The following is a 23653-nucleotide window of genomic DNA, read 5'->3' on the forward strand; positions in this document are numbered from 1 at the left end:
TGAAGTTCTGTAGCTGGGAGTTTATCTCTGTGCCATTAATAAAATTAGTGGCCCTTTAAGAAAACCAGATTTTCAGGGGCCCCAGTGGTTAGAAAGACCCCAGTCAGGCCCCCAAATTGTCACTCTTGGCCGTTCATTTTTACTGTCCTTGTTTTTCAGAACATCTTCGGAAACTCATTTCTCCTGATATGCGTAGCCGAGTCTGAACCTCTTTAGGGCTTTAGTTTTCTGGAATGAAAATGTTCGTGTCCATACATACTCATATTTTCTTTTTCTGCCATCCTCTCCCGCCTGCCCCCCCCCATCCCATCCTATCCCATTGGGTTTCTCGTAGTTTCTGCTTCCCCCCATCCTCTTATCTCACCTTCCATGTCTTACTGATCACTCTGTGATGAGCAAATAAGAGGAGCCCTTTTAGGGCTGACTTTATTCTTAGTGCTAAGACTGTGCGCATCTCCCTTTAACGGATGGACCTTCTTCCTGACCTGTTTTTGTCCATCTTCTTTTACCAACGTGGAGCACGGGGTGGGCTCACGACGAAGACACACGCAGACTGTAAAACTGTTCTGTTTGGGGTTGTATTGCCTTGGAAAGGCCGTCAAAGTCGTCGGTAGGTTGTGGTCCTCGTTCACCCAACCAAAGAAAATAGTCGTGTGCTGGTTGCTTTGAACAGAGACAGATGAGATAGTCTTCTTGTCTGTGAAAAGCTTTGATCTGTTGATACAGTTTGTTTTCTTTTACAAAAAAAGAAAAAAGTGACAAGGCAGGTCAGATTCTGTCCGTGGACAATTAACAGTCCCTTTAGCAACCAGGAACATGACTAATGCAGGCTGTTCTTCCTTTTTTAGGAAATGGAATTTCATCTAGGTTTCCTCTCTGTCATGTCAGACGTTTGTCACTCTTTATTTTTTATTTTTATTTTTTTTGGCCTTTCAGATCCTCTTCCTGAGCTTTCTGGGGAGCTGTCGTGTGGTGGGTTTCTCCAGGCATATCACTTTCTATGGGTTGCATCCGTGCTGTGCATGTGTGCGTGGGCTCACGTGCAGAGAAGGGCTAATCCAAAGTCGGAAACTAGTGATTTCTTTCCCCCAGAAACCAATTGGTATTTATACCAATTCATAATTTAGGGTAATATTTTGTGTGCCATAGATTTCAAACCAGCAGGAAAACATAGCCTTTTTGTATTTTTAAAGTTTAGACGAAACACCCGCGTGGTTATCGGAGGAAGGAGCCGTGTGCCCATTCTGTTCTCCACGCGGGTCGGCCCTGCTGCACCTGCTGCCGCGCGTGGGACCCACGGCGTCTGCCAGCGGGAGTGGACCAGGGGGGCTGCGGGGAGCGGCTCGGTTTTGGTGGCCACGGGCCGAGCCCTGGCCCCCCGGGCCACCCTTCCCACCTCCTCTTCCTGTGGCCACCACCCCAGGCCGAACGTCTCCCTGGAGGACTCTCTTCCTATTGCTTTTCTGTTTCTGAGTGGAGGGAGTGTCCTGGGTCCTTGGAGCCTCCCTGCCACCCGGGATGGCCCGGCGGCCCGGTTTCCCCCTCGTCGTGGAGCCGATCGAGGCCTTCCCGCAGCCTCTGGGGTGAGGTCCTGAAGAGCCCTCCCCTGCCCCTGCTTCCTCGACTTCCTTTCCTTCCCGGAGTGGCTCCTCTCCCGCACCCGGGCACTTAGCAGGGTGTGTGCCCGCTGGAAGCTCTTGGGAGGCAGTGCGAGGCCAGGCCAGGGGGAGGCAGGACTTGGGGTTCCCTCGGAGGAGACGGACAGCGATGGAAATGGCACAGCAAGCCTGGGGCTGTGGTGCTGTCGACTTGGCAAAGCTTGTGCATATTTAAAGTTCTTACAACCAACTGTGATCCAGGACAGGGTAAGGCGATAACTAAAAACAATGGTTTTGACCCTTTGTACTATGGTGGTATGTCAGGGACAGAAAAAGAAATGAGTAGAATCAGTGATGTCCATCAGGTAGGAGGAATTCAAATGAAATAAAGACAACAAGGTTGAATCACATTTATAGAGTGAGTAAATTTTAAAAATTTCTTCCCTTTGCTCTGGACTACTTCGGCTTTACAAATAGAACAGACCAGCTCTGATGTCCTTATTATATTTTATTTTATTTTATTTTGTTTTATTATTTTATTATTTTATTTTTAAATTTTATTTTATTTTAATTTAATTTATTATTTTATCTTATTTTTTATTTTATTTTTTATTTTATTTTTTATTTTATTTTATTTTATTTCATTTTTTGATGTCCATACTTTAAAACATCAGGAGGCATCTCGCTGTGGTCCCGAGTGTTTGTTGTTGGAAAGAGAATTTGTGCTACTTGAGTGTCAACCATGTGAAATGAACCTAACAAACAACACTATTTTGGACCCCAGCCCTTCTTTTATTGTGTGTTGTTGTTGTTGTTTTTTTAAGAGTCAGGACAAGAAAGTGTGATGATACCTCAACTTACTCATTTTTTAGGGGCAGATGACCGTCTATGCAAAGTTTGGGAAAAATGTTTATCTTCCTAAAGATGCCGAGTTTTACTTTATTTATAATGGATCTCATCAGAGACACGTCGTGATTGCAAAACGCACTGAGGATAATGTTCTCCAGTCCAGCATTCCAGGTGAGATGCAGTCTTTACTCTGCAACTGGGAAGTCTGTCTGGAAGCATCCTTCCTCCAGGGATGTAGGCTGGGAGGAGGACCAGGAGGAGAAAGTAAACAGTGCTCCGGAGTGGGATGGGTGTGAGGGAGGTGGGGAGGGGGATGCGGAGGGGCAAGGGTCAGGACCCATGAGCACACTCACCCTGGGTCAGCTTGCTTCTGAGGCTCTCCCAGCTGCATCACCCTGGCCTCAGACCGGGCAGGCCTATCCTGTTGGTGGCACTCAGCTTTCAAAGTTGGCTGTGCTTTGGGTGTAGTCCAATGGAGGAGTTGCTCCTAGTCTTACTTCCTGTTGTCCCAGGGCCCATGGCCAGGGACGGTTCATGCAGCACGGAGATGTTGGCGGTGGCTTTCCTTCTCCCTCCCTCCCTCCTTCCCCTGCAGTCTGGCAGCCCCACTGTTCACCACAATCCTGTTAGCTCTTTTTGGTGCCTGGGGTTCCTTCCTTGGCACTCTATGTATACAGACTCTTCCTTACTAGATCTCAGGCACCAGAACGTTCTCTTCCCACCACCAAAATGTTCACATTCCAACACTTGTCATTCTCCTACGTGTCGTCTTGTTACCGTGGTGACAGGTGACAAATTAATATTTCATGTTAATGTTTGTTAAGAGCTAATAGTTCTCAGATATAGTAGTTTCATATATTCATTGGGGTGTGGATTATGTATCTGAGACAGGAGGCTGGGGCTCAAAGATGGAGTGAAGGTGTTACTACCTGCAGGAGGGGGGTGGGTTTAGTTCTGGTTTGCTCATGGGTTAGATTTCCTTAACTGGGGGCCTATTGGGCCCTCTAAATTGCATCATTTAGGGAACCTTCAATTTTTTTATGGATAGGATTGGCTTCATTTTTAGAGGAAATATATTTTTTATTTTTAAAAGATTTTATTTATTTATTCATGAGAGACGCAGGGAGAGAGAGAGAGGCAGAGACACAGGCGGGGGGAGAGGCAGGCTTCATTCAGGGAGCCTGATGTGGGACTTGATTCTGGGACCCCAGGGTCATGCCCTGGGCTGAAGGTGGCGCTAAACCACCGGGCCACCAGGGCTGCTCAAAGAAAGAGATTTCTAAGTGCTTCTGCAGTCTCTCTGTTACGTGTGAAGGGAAGGTAGACAGTAGACATGCAAACAACACAGACATAGAATTGCAGAGATGTGCAAAGACTTTGCAGCCCTACCTGGGCTTGTTCATCAGATCAATCTGTTGTTCCATTTCTGAGACTGTGGGCATTGTTTTTAAAAGATTATTTACTTATTTATTCATGAGAGACTCAGAGAGGCAGAGACACAGGCAGAGGGAGATGCAGGCTCCCTGTGGGGAGCCTGATGCAGGACTCGATCCCAGGACCCCGGGGTCATGCCCTGAGCCAAAGGCAGATGCTCGACCACTGAGCCACCAGGTGCCCCGTGAGCATTTTTTCTCACATGCTGCTATAATTGATGTAACGCTTTCTACACAAGTTATCATGTTTTAGAGATTCAGTTGGGCATGATTATTGTTACCCTTTCCTTCTTACTACACAAGGAGCCAAGTAATAAATCTTAACCAGTCACTCTGAGGCTCATCCCTACCGGGAGCCCCCTCTTGCTGTGCCTATAGATGTATGTGTATTTTTATTGATAGTCCAGGCATACATCCAATGCATGGTCATACATGAATGTACAAAATATAATGTCCATAAAGAGTAATGGGTATAATGTGCAGTGAAAACCAAGGCATTCCATGTAATTGGGGGGGGGGAGTGCATTTTTCTGAATTATCTGTGTTCAAATTTAGATTAAGGTTGAACAACTTTAAACAACTGTTGGAGAGGAACAATAGGGAACCAGACCCAGGCAGTTAGCATTTAGAGACTGTGGGCGATTTTAAGCTCTTTTCTCTTTGGTGCCATAATTGGCATCTTTATAAGAAAAAAAAATGTCAAACCTTATTAATGGCATAGAGTTACTTTGGCTCTGTCTCTATTGCCTCTGCCTTTTGGCTTTGGGATTTACATTTATGCCTTCGCTGCCTTTGGCTGCTCCCTCCTTGGTTTTCTTTTACGAAGCCTCTTACAGAGGAGGAATGAGAGTAATAACTAAAATGCCAATCTTAATATTGAAAATTCTGTCATTTTCTTTACTCGGATGCAAGGGTGAGCCTCCTTCCCACTCCTTGTGTGTTAAAGAAGGTCTGCTTGACGGTTCGTGCCCTACTTGAAGGGAGAGCTCTTAACTTTTGTTTTTAAACAAACTCCGTACGGGCACCTGGCAGTCCCTGTTTCTGGACCGTAAATGTCGCCTGTTACAGCTTTCCCAGGGGAGCCTTTCAGAAGCGTGGAGAGCGGATTTCTGTAGTCTGTCCTGGAAGTGCCCAGACTGGGGATGGAGGCTTACATTTTGTGCCTGCACCACTGGGTCATATTTGAAGAACGCAGCAGCAGTTCTCAGTAAGCTGGGATGCTCTTCTCCCTACAGAGGCTCCCATTGGCCGTTTGCTTGGGGGCCAGCGGTGGCTGAGATCACCTTCCTTCCGTCCGGCTGTGATTATGATCATCACAGCAGTGTGGCGGTACGAAGCCCTGGGTGTCCTGCCAAAGGCAGCATAATGTGCCTGGGTAGTAGCTTCCCCCCTGGCCACATGAAGGAGGAGTGTAGGAAGGAAGCACAGGGAGCGGGATTAGATGACCACACACAACAGAACTATTAAGAGGACCGCCAAGGCACAGAAGCTATCCTCAGGAGTGGCAGGAGTCGGGTAATGAGCAACGTCTGTATTTCTGTGGAGTGCTCTTCACCCACCCTCGCTCACATTCGAAGGAATTCTTTGGAGCTACTTTGTACAACTATCATCTAAATAAACACATAAAAATGTAGGACTTGGGAGGAAGTGGCAGAGGAGGAAAGGACAAAGGCCTTTAAGGAGATGACCTTGAATTGAGGGGTTGGGGTAAGTGGGGTAAAGCTACAAGGTGAAGGTGTGCCAAATAACAATGTTCGACGATGATAGGAGAATAGATATGGAGGTGCTCAGAGCTCATAAAAGTTGTTTTTAAAATCAGGAGTCACTGAAAGAAGATAGAATGAGCTTTAATCCGGCCGCATGAGCGTGGCAGCATGGGAAGATACCTGGCTACATTTCTATTCTCTTCTGCCTTTTGTGCTCCTGGAGCGGGGGGTCTGCGTAGGCAGTGCAGGGAGGCTGGTGACTCCTGACTTGGACACCGGGTGAGCATCTCCTTTATTTAGCCTCTAGGTGTGAACTGTTTACTGTCTTGTTGTCTAGGGCATGGGCTTCAGGAGACGGTGACGGTGTCTGTATGCCTCTGCTCAGAAGGTTACTCCCCAGTGACCATGGGCTCCGGCTCAGTGACCTACGTGGACAACATGGCTTGCAGGCTGGCTCGTTTGCTGGTCACCCAGGCTGATCGCCTCACAGCCAGTAGTCATCAGACCTTTCTGACTCCATTTGCCCTGACGGTGGGAGCATTGCCTGCTTTGGACGAGGAGCTGGTGCTGGCTCTGACCCATCTGGAGTTGCCTCTTGAGTGGAGTGTCTTGGGAAATTCTTCACTTGAAGGTGAGTCTTCACCAGAAAATTCAGATGTCTTTCCTCGATGTGACGTTAAGAATGTGCCTTACAATTTGTTGTCTGTCTCCCTGGGTTGGTTTTCCTGAGCATTTTTGACCTGAGCCTTATTCTGACATGACTGGATTCCCTGAGATCCTGAGTCACTTGACTCTGGGCTGGTTGATGCTCCTCAGCTCTACTCCAGGTGGCGGAGAGCTTTGCCTCAAGGAGGGAAGGACTGTTTCTTGGTGGCAAGCTCTTGAGCCAGCTGCTTTGGAGTGTGGCTCTACTTCCATTGGCACCTGTTCATGCTGTGCCATTTTGCCAAGAAGGTAGAGTCATCAAGCAAGGAAAGGCAGGCAGCCGGCTCTGTGGGAACGCTAAGAACAAGTGTGGCGTGCAGGAAATGAAACCGATGCATCGACATCTTTAAAATACCAGAGTCACCGAGAGCCTTCAAACATTTGCACTAACTTTGGGATAAACCTCGTGATGGATCCTGTTGATTAAAAGACTGAATAGGCTCTTAACATCAATCGTGGCATCTGTGTGTGAACAAAGATGGGTGTTTTATGTAAGTCCATGCCAGGCAGGAGGCTGACCCGCTCAATAGATACTTCTTACGGTGATAACTAATCACAGAATTTTATTAGAAATAGATATTGGTTTATATTTTACTGAACACACATATACTTGTGCTGTCTTTCTGTGTTATTGTATGACTTTAGTGGTTGGATGATGCTGTTTTTGAGAGTTTCTACTTCCTTTTTCTTTTCTTTTCTTTTTTTTTTTTTTTAAGATTTTATTCATTTATTCATGAGAGACCCAGACAGAGAGGCAGATACACAGGCAGAGGGAGAAGCAGGCTCCTTGCAGGGAGCCCGATGCGGAACTCGATCCCCAGTCCCCCGGGGTCACGCCCTGAGCCAAAGGCAGATGCTCAACCACTGAGCCACCCAGGCGGCCCCAGGAGTTTCTACTTTCTGACAAATTCTGATTACAGACTGGTTTAAATTTGATTGTGGATAAGATTAAATGCGCTAATTGAGGTAAAGGGTTGTGATTTTTGTAAACAGGATCATATGGCCATAAACCACAGACAGAGAGGATCTCCACTTGTTTCTTTCAAACAGGGTTAAAGTAAAACTCTCTTGGGATATTAAAGATGTTTCTTATTCCTTAAGATCTTGGATGAGACCAGTCACAATCCTCATTCAGTGCTGAGCCATGTCTGCCTCCTGTGTGCTGATTCAACTGTATGGTAGCTGATTGGGATGTGTAAGGGGTGGTATCTGTTCTCCTCACCATTATCTCCAAGGATCTACCAAATGGCTTGGAACATATCAAGTGTTCCAGAAGTATTTGTGGTATGAATGGAAGTTGTATTTGGGACCTTCAGAAGGAAGTTACACATCCTAGACATCACTATTGTTATTCATATGTATATAAAAATGTACCTGTTTTCTGGCTAAGGAATTTATTCATGTTCATATGAATATATAACTTGTATATACGTAAACGGCTACATATATATAGGAGCATGTTCCTGTATATTCAAACATACCTGTATATGTACATACATATCTATAGATCTATGTCTGTGTGTGTGTGTGTAGTGTGTGTGTGTATATATATATATATATATATACATATTTATATATATGTGTGCTTTCTGACTAGGGAACTTCTTTTTCTTAAGCTTCCTGGCCTTTTAAAAACTCTAATATAGAGGTTGTTTCACTTTCTAGAAGGGCAGATTCATTTTAACAAAGGCATAAAGTTTTCATACTTTTTCACCAGTCACTGCACTAAAGGCCACAAGTAAAGTGCCTCCAAGACCCCAGGAGCAGCACTTGCAGGTCGGAAGGAGGCTCCTTCCCTAGCCCAGCACCTCCCTCAGCATAGGGGCTTGGAGTCTGCAATGGGTTAATTTGTGCCCCTGCAGGCGACAGATTGTTGAAGATTATATGACTTAATAATTGCACTTGGAGGGCACCTGGAGGGCTCAGTGGTTGAGCGTCTGCCTTTGGCTCAGGGCGTGATCCCGGGGTCCTGGGATCGAGTCCCACATCGGGCTCCCTGTGAGGAGCCTGCTTCTCCCTCTGCCTGTGTCTCTTGTCTTTCTTTCTCTGTCTCTCATGAATAAGTAAATAAAGCCTTTCAAAAGAAAATAATTGCACGTGGATAACTTAAACTAAGAGCCTTCAAAATGAGATTCATGTTACACACATGCTATATTTTCATCCTAAAATTTAGAAATGAATTACTATTTCTTAACCTTTAATCTATAGATTGGCAATAGTACATACATATAGCTTTTTGTGTGTTGCAGGTGAATGTCTGCTCAGTCACTGAAGATAGATAAACATAAGTAAGTTGGCTGAGCACTAGGCTAACTACCAAGTTGGCAAGGGTCACCTAACTGCCATTTTTATTGCTATTTGGAAATGTATTCGTGTTTTATAAGCTCCCATTGGTCATGGCCTTTGGTTTATCCATATCCTTACAGTAGGCAAATTTATGTCACCAAGGGGTTCTTTAATGTGCATGAGATATATTTTATGGGAAAACAATTCTAGTGTCATCGTCATTGAGAATCTATGTTTTGGAGCTAGGGTCAAATCCTGACCCTGCTGCTAGGAGGCATCCTGGGCAAGAACCCTTCAGTTCTTATGTCATAAGAGTTTTGGTTTCTGAAAAGAAGCATTATAGTACCCACCCCACTGGCTTGTAATGATTACATTAGGTAATATAGAATGAATCTTCTATAACAGTATCTGAATATACTTAGTTCTCAGTAAAAGTTAACTTCCATGTGTGTATGTGAATGGATTTCCATATATAGAGCATGTTGTATGTACATATGTAGAATGCAAATTACATTTGCTCTGGACAAATGAGGCTACAAAGGATAAAATCTTGGGATTGTAAACCATTTCTTGAAAATCTCTAGGAAATTCTCTAGGCTTTCTCTTAGAATAATTTACAGTGCCTAGACCTATAATGGTACTTACTGACTACATCACTTTTCATATGGGTGGAGTTAATACCCTTTTTTCTTTTGGCTCCTCTGAGTGGGTGAATTCCACTACCTTATCTTAAAGTTTGCTGATCCTTTTTCCTATTTGATCTAGTCTTCTGCTGAAACTTTGTAGTGAATTTTCATTTCACTTATTATATTCTTGAGCTCTATGATTTCTGGTTGGTAGTTGGTTGTATTTTCTAATTTTTTGTTGTTGTTGTTGAAATCATCACTGTGTCCACACATTGGTTTCCTAACATCAGAGAGGATCTTTGTGATGTTATTTCGAACTCTGTTTTGGATAAATCACTTATCTCCATTAAGATTGATTTCTGGAAATTTTCGTATTCTTTTGTTTGGAATCTCTTCTCCTTTTCTACATTTTCTTTCACTCTTTGTGTTGGTTTCTGCACATTGGATGAAGAGACAACTCTCCCAGTCTTGACTGACTGGTCTTCCGTGATGAACCTTGGTCAGCCTAGCCCAAATTCCTATTTGCTTCCCAAACTTTCGTGATTGCCCAAGTTGCTATCTTTATTCTTAGTGGCCCCCAGTAGTTGAGGGTGTGCCAAATCCCATCAGTGTCCTGTAGGGGAGGATCTCCGTCACCACCCAGATGCAGGCTGATAAAGTCTACCCTCAGTCATGAGCTGGAACAGTGTGCAGTCAAATCCCTTGCAGGAAAAGAATAGGAGATGGGCATTTTTTGTTTGTTTGTTTGTTTGCTTCCACTGTGCTGAACCCTAGGGAGATAGTTACAGTAAGGGTTTCCGTGTACACCCATTAACAACTACTTCTTCATCCTTTACAGTCCTGCGGGACTCATGAATACATTGGCTGTCAGAGCTAAAGCAGTCTGAGGAGCTGTCCCTCAGGTGGCAGCTGTAAAATCTGGGATGCCAGATGTGTGTACAGGCTGCTTCCAGAGAGATGCCAGTGACCTGGATTTATTGTTGGAATGAACCAAAGCAAGAAGGTGGGGGGAATTGCCCACTGGCTCTCTTGAGGTCCAGGGAGGATCATCAGTCAGCTGCTACATGCATGCCAATTAGTAAATGGACCCTGCAGTTTATGAAGTATGCAGTCAAATCCCTTCCAGGGAAAGACCGGGAGATGTGTCTTTCTGCCGGTTCCTCTATGCCAAGCCCTCAGGGGATAGTTATGGTGAGTGTTCATCTGCCTGTTAAGAACTACTTCTTTGCTGTAGTCCCGTAGGATTCTTGGATGCAAGCCCCGCTGGCTTCCTCAGCTAGATGGAGGCTTTCAAAGTTGGGGTGCTAGATTTGATCCAAACATTTCATTCCTCAGGGAGAAGCTGGGAACAGGGGTTCCCTCCTGATTGGATGGTGCTGTGCCAGGGGTAGAGTTGATGGTGAGTGTGTCTCAGCTTTTTGTACCCATGCTGATATGGGTGTTTCCACATTCACATAGTTGCTGGATTTCTCTCAAAGAGAATTGTTGGGTGTGTAGCTCTACATTGGGCAATTCTACGGGAGCAGGAGAGTTCAGGAGTCTCCAATGTCAACAACCTGGTCCTTTTTCAATTTAGTAGAATTTTCATCTGAGCAGTTTAGGATCTTGTAAATGCTCGATGCATCCTCTCCTAATGAACCTATTTTATTAGTGCTGCTTATCTGCAAGGTAGAGAAATAATACCAGACTAAGAAACAGTGGCCTGTGGCCCACTGGAGTTCATTGTGTGTTAAGTAATAGTGGCATCGTAAGTGGAAAACAGTTTCTTTCCTAGTAATTATTTCTAATACTTTTTCAGAAACTATTGAAAGCTTCACCATTTGCACTTAAAAATTATTTGGGTTTATTTATTTATGCTTTTTGTGGGGTAAATGGATGTGCTGAATGGGGATTACTTGACGTCTGTAATGACTCTTGGAAAAGTCTGTTGGAAGCCTTACCTGGGAAGCGGGACTGTGTTTCCTTGCTTTTTGCATTTTGTAATACTTTACTTTTTGCCGTTTCAATCAATGAGCTTTATCAGGAAGGCCTGAGATCCTGGAGAAGGGCCAGGCTGAACAGAGTATTGTGTGTCATAAAGAAAAGCAGAGATTTTTCTTGGCCCTGTTTCTTACCCATCATTACTCACAATGCAACTTTATGTTCTAGGGAAGGAAATATCTCTGGTTTTATTTAATTTTGTGACATAAATAAAATTGGATTTCTGTTTCATAAAATTAAACCCAGTTCTTTGAAATAGCTTTCATGATAAAAAGCTTTTTGCAGAATGTCACGACCCCATATTTACAGTAAAACTTGGAGTAGAGTACTATATCCAATAAAATGTCACAATTTATCTTTTTCTTTGAGTACTTTAGTACTCAACTAAGTTTTTTTTAAATAAAGAGTGTTATTTCTCAGAGATTGACATAATTTTGACAAATTAACTGGAATAAGGTATTTTGTTTCATTTCCTTGGTGCTCAGATAACTTGTGGGTTAGTCTTCCCTTCCTGCTCAACCAGGTTACTTTATTTGTGCTCCCAGAAGGTTGACATGGCTGGCAAGCACCAGGCTTGCCATGTCCAGCGGGAAGGCTACCATTTGAGTAAAGATCCCAAAGGGACAACAAATACCATCTCAGAGGATTGATGGCATTGCCTTTAGGAACATAATAGCTCCTATCCCCACCTGTGGATTAAGTAGAGGTGGTCCTGGTTAAGCATTTTCATAGAAGAAAAATAAGCTTACTTATATTTTAAAAAAACCAAACTCATAAAGACTATCTCTCTCGGCATATATTTACATTTACAAACCAGTATTTAGCAACAATTTATGTATTTAAGACCTTTTTTCCCTACGTAATTTTTTTTTTTTAAAGATTTTATTCATTTACTCATGAGAGACACAGAGAGAGGCAGAGACACAGCAGAGGGAGAAGCAGGCTCCCCATGGGGAGCCGGATGCAGGACTTGGTCCCAGGACCCAGGGTCACGACCTGAGCCGAAGGCAGACGTTCAACTGCTGAGCCCCCAGGCGTCCCTGCTTGAGTAAATTATCACAAAAAGTGAATTTGGATTTTTCTATAGTTCTCTATGCAAAATAGTTCACATGTTTAGAAGTCTCCTTAGAAGCACAAAATTTTAATTATGGAAAAGGTGGAATTCTTATAACAGTTATGAAAACACAACACAGTCTTTTTTGGCCAGCTTTATTGAGACAGAGTTACCCTACAACATTGTGTAACTTTAAGGTGTGAGGGGTGTTGATTTGATCCACTTAGACACTGCAGAATGATTACCGCTGAGCATTAGGTAACAACTCCATCCTGTTACATAAGTACCATTTCCTTTTAAGAAAAGTGACACCATGGAATGAATCTGCAGGGCATACATAATACAATTTTTAAATAAAGAAAGAAAATGTTATCTGGTAGTTTTAAAGAGTTAAATGTTACTCCTTGCCTTTATCGTTGATTCTGTGAATGGAAGAGATTTTGAGGGTAAGCCGGCTGAGCTTGTGAAATGTCTCTGCAGGGCTGTCTTGGGCATAAACACAGCCACTGTATTCAGGGAGCCAGCTTTTCTTTCTGGAGCTGTCTCCCGAAAAGTAATGGGTGGAACTGATAGGACCCACTGAAAGTGGCTTAGATAATTTATTGATTTTTCCAAGATGAGAATTGTTGAGAATCAAGAAATTTGAGAAGTGTATTAGTTGCAGAGTACACGTGGCAAGGGCAAGTCCAAGCAGTACCGGCCTGAGCAAAAACAAGTCCCACTGTTATTAATGTTGACTTACAGGAAAAGTGGAAGCCTCGTCAGGGACCACCAGTTAAATGCATGCAGGTCTCACTGTTACTAAGAAAGGTGGTTAGCATGATGCTCTATTTTATTAATAAGATCTTCATACATTAGTTCCCCTGGAAGGAGGATCTTTGCTTTTCTACACTTTACAACTCACGGGGGGAGAAGGGAAAAGGTGCAGAAGGCCAAAAGGACTTTGGAAGGGATTTTATAAAAGTGGAGGTCATTTGGCAACGTTAAACTATGCTTTGTTTAGTGTTACCTTAAGGAATTTAAAGGGTGGTTACATTGCCCCCCCCCCCTTTTTTTTTTTTTTAATCTTGGGAAAAGCCATTAAGTGATATACAGGACAGCTCGTAACTAAAGACGAAGTGGGAACTGCCGATTTTCTGCAGCATCTACCAGCAGAAGGAAGTGTGTGGGCCTGCAGTGTTTGCCATGGGGAAATCCCTGTTGTCCTCTCTTTGAATAGAGGAAAGAGAACAGTGACCAGTAACCAGCAAGACTTAACACTTGAGATACATAGAGCTCTGCTGGGGTTTTTGTCCTTGAGTAGGATTTGCTAGTTGTAGAGATAGAAAAATAATAATAATAATAAAGGCTCAGGGGCATATGCCCTGTTGGTTGGCCTCCACTCGTGGTCCCAGCCTGATTAGCCAGGGGATGCCATATGGACTTACGCGAATGCCTTGCTGTCTCACTGCCTGGGAAATGTCAGCTTAGTTTCTCTGGCCCAAAGCTTTTTACCGGACAGCAGCTTGAAACAACATCAGCTGGTGTCCCACTGGCTGGTGGGAGACTCAGAAAGGACAGATTTATTACAAAATGCAGGCTTTCCGTTTGAAAAAGATGGAGGAGTGTAGAAATTAGTGCATGACAGGTACCAACTAACTCTGAGGTTTTAAGTGGTTTTCTTGGAAACCTTGACATTTTTCAAGCAGCTACGTACACGCTCAATATTACTCTCAGCCTCCTGTTACTTCTGATAGTATCTCACGGAACAAACCTCGCCACACTTGGCTTTTCTGACATTTTAGGCTGGAATTCTGTTCCTTCGGTTGCTAAGGTAACCCGGTGTGTGAAGGCTAGTGGTGGAGAGAATGGTTTTTAGAATCGGTTTCAGGTTAAATCCATAGCATTGCTGCACATTACTTAGAACGCGTACACAAACATGCATCATTTGTGACGTTTTAAGTCTTTAAAAAAGTTTTCTCTGTCTTCCATCCCCCATTTTTTTTAGACTTTCTTTTTAAGGAGTGGGTTTCCTGGCAATAAAGAATTTAATATGAAATTGAACTCTCAAGGAAAAGGAACCCCCCATCAAATAAGCTGAATTCACTTGTCAGTTAAACTCTTATTAACCGCATTCTCTGTTGAAGATATTACATTTTAAAGATGAGGAGGCAGCTTAAAGTTCTCCTTAAAAAAATCGGTTTCGTACTTAGATCTGGCACCTATGGCCCTTCAACTGCAATTCAGAATTAAATATTTATTCTCAAATCAGAGATAGAGCAGAGGGTTGTGTTCAGGTTACTTTGGCCCTCTCTTAGAGTTTTCAAGGAAGAAAAATGTAAGTGGAAAGTACTATTATTATTTTTTCAAACAGCCTACCCTAATGTGCTTCCGGAAGCATTCAGGACAGGGGAAGGTTTTGGAATTTCCCTCTGGGTGGCCACGTCCCGCTCCTGCGCCTTTCCTCTGGAAACCCCTCAAACGCTGCGCGATGCATATGACAGTTTTTGCCTGCACTTGGGGGACTAACGTTGAATTTGAAAATGACCGTATCCAAGGATCCTATTAATGCTGAAGGCAAAAAACTAAAATGTCTGCTTTTTTTTCCCATAGACTTCAGAGTATCTAAATCTCGAGAAGCCCCAGTAGCTCATTTTTGCTTTTGTTTCCCTTGCCTTCGGGGACATGTCTAGCCAGAGGCTCTGCGGCCGGGGTCAGGCGCCCCGAGTGCCGAGCAGGGGTTGCCTGGCTCTGGGGAGGTGCTGAACGCCGCCGCTGAAACAGACAATGTGCTAGATGTTGTCTAACTGAATTTATTTTATTATTATTTTTTTAAATAAATTTATTTTTTATTGGTGTTCAATTTGCCAACATATAGAATAACACCCAGTGCTCATCCCATCGTGTCCCCCTCAGTGCCCGTCACCCAGTCACCCCCACCCCCTTCCCACCTCCCTTTCCACCACCCCTAGTTCATTTCCCAGAGTTCTAACTGAATTTAAATTTAAAAAAAATGAAAAAGAGTATTTGACTGCTGGCAACTACCTTGTATTGCTTTATTTAAAAAAAAAAAAAGAATAATTGGCTTTAAAACAAGTGGTGCTTGCGGGTTAAAGGCTGGTGGTGCAGGGGACGCGAGGGAGAGCCCCAGGGAGGGTGGGCCGTGAGGCCGCCGAGGGCTGAGAGTTCTTAGGGCCCAGGCAGCCCGAGTCCTCGGGCGCTGCTCTGCACCACGTGGCCCCAGCGAACATTCAAAGGCCTTGTCTTGACTCCAGAATGTGCACCATTGTCTGAGCGTGAGCCTCTGAGGGTGGAACTGCCCCCTCAGATCTTTTATGATCCTGTCCCAGGTTCTGGTTCATAGTGATTCCCACATAGCTGCTTTCTCTGCCCTCCAGTTGTAGCTGCCGCAGCTTTTGCCTTGCAGGTTTTCATGAGACAGTGCGTGTGTGTAGCCACACATCAGGCTGACGCATGCAGACTCAGGTGACCCTGGGCCCCTACGACTGGTGTGGCTTAGCTCCCTCTGTTTGGTTTCCTCACTCTCATTCTGTTGCCTTGTCTTTCCTGCCCTCCTTGCTTTTTCCTCACCTTGTACATAATTATTTCTTTGCCTGTAAGAATTTGAGCTCTGGGGGTGCAAAGGTCTGGGTTCCGATCCCTGATGCTCCCGGTAGTGCCTGAGTGAATCTGGGCAACTGCGTGATAGTGTCAAGGCTCAGTTTCTGCCCCTGTGAAACGGGGATAATCCTAGGCCTTCACTCCTGCAGTGGCTGCCAGGATCAAACAAAGTAACACTTGCAAATTGCCTAATAAATGTTAGATGGAAGCAAGGAGTATAAAGTCCTTACGGTCACTGGCACCTGATAAGAATGAAATAACAAAGGTGATGGTGGTGGTTCGTTCCTTTGCTTTCATTCATATGTGACAGCTGCCCACCTAGACTTCAGGTGAACATTTTCCAACCTCTCCACCCTCAACCTCATTCCAGGTAGGGGGCAGTTTAACCACTGGTCTCCTGTTTGGTTTATCTGGTTGACCTTCCTTCTCTGTGCTCACCAGAACATCCTTTCCTAGGTGTGGACTTTGCGCTGAAGGACGGGATAACACTTCCCACCAGAGCTGAGTGTTTCTCAGTCTAGCCCTTTGGACCCAGGGCTCAGGCTTCCAGGATAAGGGCAGTGAGTGGGTCCTGCCCACCTGTAGGTGAGAAGTCGGTGTCCTGCTTGTGCTTCCGTTCAGACTCTAGAGCAGAGATTGCTAAGGTTGCCAAGATAGGACGAGTCTACACTTTCTCTGCTTGCCAATGATAAAACGAGACTGCAACGTATTTTCATTCTCTCCCAAACAGAATAGGGTTAGTTGGGAGGATGTCTGGCAGTTCCACAGGTTCCCGCATGGTGCGAGAGGGGAAAGGATGCTCAGTGCGTAGTAGGCTGTCAGCAAATACCAAATGAATGAATGAATGAATGAATGGTGAACACAAACAGGAGCTTGAAGAAATCTGAGCAAACGGTTTAAAACAAACCTAGTGCACAGACTGGGAAGTAGGTGTGGCATAATCGTTGCTTTTGGCACCTAATGGCCGCCTGGTGCCTGAGGCTCGGCTGCAGCACACGCGTCCTGGAGGCACATCTGGTGTCTTAGATGCGATTGTGGTGCCTCCTGATCAGGCAGCTGCCTGCCTTAAATGATGCCGTTAAATCACAACCAGAGGGAAAGCCCTTTGGAGTAGATCACGTCTCTATTTAGTGGCAGTTGTGCTTTCTGTATGGAAGACGTCAGACCAGTGTCTACTGCTGAGAACGCCCCGGCCCCGGTACTGGCCTGCATAGTTCTCGACAACCCTGTGTCGTGTGATGCCTGCATTATGCCCCCTGACATTCCCGGGTCATGCGTGGGCCGGGAGGGTAACACTTCACATCAGGCACCACGAAATCGAAGAATTAAGGGGTCTTCCCACAGCTGCGTTTCTGTACGTGTTCAAATCCGGATCTTCCAACTCACCTCTGTGCTCTACAGCGTTGTGTCTGGGCTCTCGTGTGCTCTCCTGAGGCTCACGTTGCATAATGCAGTCTGGACAGGGCCCCAGGGAGTGAGGGCCAGAAATTGGACTGCCTCCTTTGGCTTCTGATAAGGACTTTTTAGTGTTCCAGCCGCGTTACCACCGGATCCACAAGGTAACATAGAGTATAAGCCACCTGGAGGAGAAACAGACCCCCGAAGTGCGTTCCAGAGTTGTCTATCGTGGTATGAATCCCATGGAACATGCGGAGTCACCGTTTTCCCAGATTTGCAGCGAGGGGTGGGAATCTGAGCGTCTCCAACATATCTGATTCAGAAAAGCTAAGCCCCACCCTTAAGCTTGCAACTCCGCTTCGTCTCCCTTTGCCTCGATGATCCAGCCGTGCCTGCCCTGTTGGTTCTGTTTCCTTATCTTTCCTACAAACCTGTTTGTATTTGCAGTTCCTGTTCTGGACCCAACAACCTTGCATATTCTATGTGAAAGGGTGATTTTTTTTTTTTTTTATATATAAACACTCGGATTAGACCACTTAAAGATACCATCACCCATGACTTCTCCTCCCATTTCGTGGAGACTCCTCAATAGGAGATCGTATGTGATGCTCATGCCAAATACTCTTTTGTGCCCTGTAACGTTTTGGCAATATATATATTTTTTTCATTCTCTTTACTTTTTTGCTCAACATTTTGGCATAAAATCTGTAAATTTTCAGGTCATGATACGTTGATGGCGGTTGTAGGTCCAATAGTTTCGTGATTTCTGTTCATATTCTTTGTGTCTAAGCCTAGAGCTGTAACTCGTCAGGCAGTGGGTTCACAGACCAGGCGTTCATTCCAAACAAAAATGGGCTGGCATGATGCTCTTCAAAGACAAGGGACCTTGTCTCCCTTTGTGTCCACAGGGCCTGGCAGGTAGTACTCAGTCCTCGTGTCTTCCTGTGTTTGTCTACTGGATGTCTCAGGTGCAAACCTTGAGATTGCCATAAATACTTATGTGGTTTGGAAACGAGAGGACAACTTATTTTCATGATTTGGATGCATGTGAATTAAATATATTTTGTTCCTGAACTTAAGGTGTTGAGTACATTTCCATGGCTGCTCTTGGGACTTGTGAAACGTTAGTAAACTCTGGAACGTGGAAGTACTTCTGAATTAAATTGTATTGGAAAGTATTTGCTTCTAGGTTTTTGTTCCTCTCGTATCTATCTTTAGTACTTTGCTTACAACCTTTGAGGATGTATCTTGGTTTGGGGGCAAGTATTGTAGATTAAAAATGACGTGGAGGAGCCACAAGCTTTTTTTTTTTTTTTTAGTTATTGTTCATTGGTGAAATTTTTAGCTAATAGATCATAGGAGGTGATAGGGAAGACATAAAAAGGCAGCATAGGTAGGGATTTTGTTAAGTACTTAGTGAAAGTAGGAGATCTTAACCCTGATATTATAATTGGAATCACTTGGGAATCTTTTAAATGTTTTTTTATTTATGATAGTCACAGAAAGAGAAAGAGAGAGAGAGGAAGAGACATAGGCAGAGGGAGAAGCAGGCTCCATGCACCGGGAGCCTGATGTGGGATTCGATCCCGGGTCTCCCGGATTGCGCCCTGGGCCAAAGGCAGGCACCAAACTGCTGCGCCACCCAGGGATCCCACTTGGGAATCTTTTAGAAAAAGAAATTAATGCCTGCCCTAGAAATTCTGTTTTCATTTTCCGGGGAAGATCTTTTTTTTTTTTTTTAATTTATTTTATTATTATTGTAATTTTTTTAAATTTTTAAAATCTAAATTCAATTTGGCAGCATACAGTAAACACCCAGGGCCCATCCCATCACATGCCCGTCACCCACTCACCCCATCTGCCCACCCTCCTCCCCTTCTGCAGCTCTGTGTTCGCTTCTGGGGGGTCCTTAGACACGGCTCTGCGTGTCAGGGGGAGACCTGTGGGCCTACAGGACCCAGGGCAGCTCCGGTCCCCTCCTCCCCGGCGTGGCCCCTCTGTTCCGGGGATGCCGCTGACTTTACAGTAGCCGTGGCCTTGCTTCCCCTTCAGATGCTTCTGCCTACGTGGTCCTGATCCTGAACAGCGTGCTGTGGGTTTCACTCGGCGAGGTCCCGCGGTGATGGAGATGCGCTCTGTGTGCTCTCCCGTGGCCCCCCGACAGCATCAGGGTTCTTGGGGGGTTTCTGTGTTAGCCCGTGGCTGTGGTTCACGTACCGGCAGCGGCCACGGCACTGCTTCGCGTGGCCTCCGCCTCCCTGCGCCTCCGTGGCTGTCGGGGCCGGGCCTCCCGGGCTCGGCGGGCACCTGGGCTCGCAGCTCGTGGAGGCCGCTGTGTCATTCTGGGGCCCAGGGCTTCGATGGAGCCCTTAGGCTTCCACTGCCCACAGCCCTGGTGCCCGGCGGGGTGCCCGACGTCACCCCTGCTCCGCTGTCCGTGGCGGGGTGGCTGGGCCAGCTGTGCCCGTGGCGCCTCCGGACGTCTGCCACGAGGACGGTGAGCGTCCTTCTGTTCCAGGCACAGTAGTCGCAGAGCTGCTGGCCCTGGCCAAGCGGGAGGAGACCTATTTATTTGGTTAAAAACACCTTTTAAGCACCCACCCCGCTGCTGCCAGATTGTATGACCCCCTTTTCACAGCTTGTTTTCCTGACTGCTGTTAACAATCTGAAACTCTATAACAAGTGGAATTATTTATATATGTCACCGTGTTTCCTATTTCAGGCTCTTCGCCTGGTTCTGGGCTCCGAGCTTCCGAGCGGAATGAGAAAGCTGTGAGGTCCCCCAGTAGTCTTGTCTTAAAAGGGGATGCAAGAGGTTTAGATGTTCCCTTTTGGCTTTTTTTTTTTCTTGAAAGAAAATTGTGTCCCATGTAACCATGCGGTACGTCTTACCAAGGGGAGATTGGGGTGACTTAGCAATTCCATTCTGGGGTGGCTGGTTGTGACCTCATGCGGACATACATGTTGGGGAGTGTCCTTGTGCCTCTGTGTTTGTTATGTTACCTGATCTTAGCCAGTCTCTTCCTGTTATTATTTAAGAAAGAAAAAAAAATGGAAATGTTCTCAAACATGCCATGTTTGGAATTTGTTAAGAATTGAAAACCCTACCTTCCAATAAAATGAGTTTAAAGGTCAAAAACTTAAAGGATAAAAGAAAAATGAGTTTGTCAGTAGCCTTTGAAGATAACAAGCCTGTTAAGCAGATATCTGGCAGGTGTGTGCACTGCTTCATTTTTAGATGTTTTGGGATTCCAGATGTCACTTTACAGGCGGAGGGGGACTGTGCCGAGTCACACAGGTCAGAGAGCAAATGCACAGCCAAGTCCGTGGTATTTCGCTGCAAGGGCTCATTTACATATTTGAAACATAAGACTTTACCTTCTTAATCTGGGTAAAGAAATAGTATGAACCACTGAGAATGTAAATGCATTTCTGCAGCGGGACATTTCCTTGTTATCGTTTCCAGTTTGAGTGTTGCTGGAGGCTGGCTCCCCACGTAGCACCCCACGGCCTGCTGGCAAGACGATAACCGAGCTGCCTGCGTGGGCTGGTATGGGAGATGGCCTCGTGGAGCCCCAGCAGCCCTTTCAAGGGGCGGGGCAGGATTGGGGTGGAATGAGAACTTGAAGCTTGGTTTAATGATGTTCTTCTAATGCAAAGGAGGGGTGGTGGGCAGGGCAGGAGTTGGATTAGGGTTGGATAGGGATCACCGGGTCCTAAAGATTGGTTTTAGAGCTTAAACTGATGCTTTTTGCAGAAGAGTTGATGGGTCTTGAAGGATGGATGAGCACAGAATCATTTGTGCAGGGAAGAGTCTCCTGGAGTAGGAAAGTCACGCTAATGAAGACCATGGGAAAGTCAAGTCCTGTTAATGCAGATGACCAGTTGTGTGGAGGACTGGCTAGTTTTTGCCATCAGTGTCCAAACTCTGTGAGAGTACATCGTTTCTGCTCACAGATTTTAGTTGAAGTATCAGAGGTGGAACCAACAATGATCGAGGCTCCAAATAGCAGCTGTCGTCATATCCCTAAAGCTAACTTTCATGGGGACTCATCAGGGAAAGAGCCCCCTTGCTCATATATTCATTCATTCATTCATTCATTCATTCATTCAATATGCAGATATTTCCAGTTGCATACAGGTGCCGGGTGCTGTGGGGTAGAAGACAGTCCCACCTCTCTGGCTTTTCCTGCAGTGCGATGCGGGATGCTCTGGATGTCTCTCCCGTTATGGCTGTAGCCAGTAGCCTTATTTAACTTGCAGTTCACATTCTCATTGCACGTGGATCCTGAGTGTTCGGATTCTCAGGTTTAGATAAGGCTTGTTGTAAGGTGTGTCTTGGTGTCTAGGGAGTTCGTGGGCCTACCTTTTTTGTTAATGTAAGCAAATCTATTCTTTCCTTCTATTTTCATATTTGAGTATTGCAGTAGAAATATTTCCAGTGTAATATTTATCCTGAGCCAGTTGGGTTCCAGGCACTGAGCACTGGGGTAGAAATACAGGTGTGCAAACTCCATACAGATAAGGCAATTTGAATACACCCAAATACTGGAGATTTTAACAGTTGCCATTCAGTTCCACAGATACTGGATGACTTCGGTTTGTCAGATACTGTGATAGGTGTGGAGAATAATACAACCCCTCAGCCTGTACAGTGATAAGACTGCGTAATGGAAAGCCGCAAACACCGCAGGGAAAACTCAGACACACAGATGAGCCAAGAGCCCTTTGCCGTCTGAAGAGGCATAGGCTGAGTTTTTTAAGCAGAGCACTAGGGCGGCTTTGCCAGCAGTGATGGAATCCCAGGACCTAGGAGATGCGCCAGAGCACCTCTGTGAAGTATGAGAACCACCATATTCTCAAGTTTTCTGGACATGCGAAACCCATTTCTGTCCTCGCTTCTCATCAGGGGAGGAGCATCTCTGAGGATGGAGAGTGGGAACAGGGACTCCTTTATGGTTGTGGCCTTCATACTGCCCACCTGAAGTAGCAGCATCCCCTCAAAGGACAGCTGGGTGTGTTTCTACACGATGGTGTGCACCTAGACTAGTTTTCCCTGAATGACTTGACTGCACAAGTGGAAGATGATGTCAGTGTGCCCTGGGCGGGTGGAAACAGCAGCACACCAGCGATGGAGCGGACCTGGCTCCAGCACCCACCGGCTACCTTGGACGAATCACTCGGCCTGTCCACATCAGTAAAATGGGGGCACCTGGGTGGTTCAGTCAGTTGTGTGTCTCTTGATCTCAGTTCAGGTCTTGATCTCGGGGTTATGAGTTCAAGCCCCGTGTTGGGCTTCACACTGGGCAGGGAGCCTACTTAAAAAAAATTAAGGTGTTGTTCGGATTAGATGCTTTTGATGATTCCTTCCAGTTCTGACATTCTTATTATGTCTAAATAGATGGTATTGTAGATAAAACCTAGACGACAGAGTTTGTAAATGAAGGAACTAATACCATTTGTCTTTCTTTTCAGTTTCTTTATGCAGAGAGTCTCTTCTACACCTGGCTATGAGATGGGGCCTGCCTAAGCTCTCTCATTTCCTCTTGTGCCTCCCTGGGGGAGTTCAGGCTTTGTCTTTACCCAATGAAGAAGGTGCCACACCATTAGACTTGGCTTTACGTGCCGGACACTCCAAGCTGGTTGAAGACATCACAAAGTGAGTTTAGCTACTCGATAGATTGATTTTCTCTCTCTCTCTCTGTCTCTCTTTTTTAAGACTGTATTTATTTATTAATGAGAGACAGAGAGAGGGGCAAAGACACAGGCAGAGGGAGAAGCAGGCTCCTCGAAAGGAACCCAATGTGGGACTCGATCCCAGGACCCCGGGGTCACAGCCTGGGCTGAAGGCAGATGCTCAACCGCTGAGCCACCCAGGCGTCCCTAGATTGATTCTCTCTTGATCTGTTTCTATAAAGTGACCATAGAAGAGTGGAAATAACCAGACCACAAGCTAATAACGGTTTATGTGTTGCCATTAGTTCTCGTGTGTAAGGCACAGAGTACATAAGCAGATACACAGGTATATTTGGTATCAATATTTCATGGGGAGGGGGTAGTTAGGGAAAAAAATGTCTTAAAGGGCTCCGTAGGAGACTATAATCAAGAAAAAAATTAGGAAAAAAAAAGAAAAAAATTGGGAAACACTAGCCTACATACTACGTATCTTTCTGATTTCACCTTAAATACCATTGCTTCAGAGAAGCCATCTATGTTAGGGTATTTTATCATTATGATTAATTTACAATATGGTGATTAAAATTATTCACAATATTAATAATAATTTATAAATTTTAAGTGTAGTCATCATTTGTTAGGTCTCCATCCTGTATCACTGGAGGGCTGAAAGTATTTGTATACCCGCTGCAGTATGTCTAGTGTCAACATGTAACACTCACTGAAAGAATATAAATTTTTG

The 23653-nt window shown here is 45.2% G+C and overlaps 1 protein-coding gene across 15 annotated transcripts in view; it reads left to right on the forward strand.

Moving 5' to 3' along the window:
* The window catches only part of ARHGEF28 (Rho guanine nucleotide exchange factor 28), a 289007-nt gene that overhangs the window by 118456 nt on the left and 146898 nt on the right, over nt 1-23653 (forward strand). For 14 of the 15 annotated variants that reach the window (XM_035713570.2, XM_049103925.1, XM_049103933.1 and 11 more), the window contains 3 exons: nt 2471-2618; nt 5924-6217; nt 22711-22894. In XM_035713570.2, the coding sequence (XP_035569463.2) occupies nt 2471-2618; nt 5924-6217; nt 22711-22894 (626 nt within the window). Of the gene's footprint in view, nt 1-2470; nt 2619-5923; nt 6218-22710; nt 22895-23653 lie in introns of those variants that run through there. The other variant, XM_049103929.1, reaches the window with a different exon arrangement.

The sequence above is a fragment of the Canis lupus genome, chromosome 2 (assembly GCF_003254725.2).
Source record: "Canis lupus dingo isolate Sandy chromosome 2, ASM325472v2, whole genome shotgun sequence".
Classification (NCBI taxonomy): domain Eukaryota; kingdom Metazoa; phylum Chordata; class Mammalia; order Carnivora; family Canidae; genus Canis; species Canis lupus.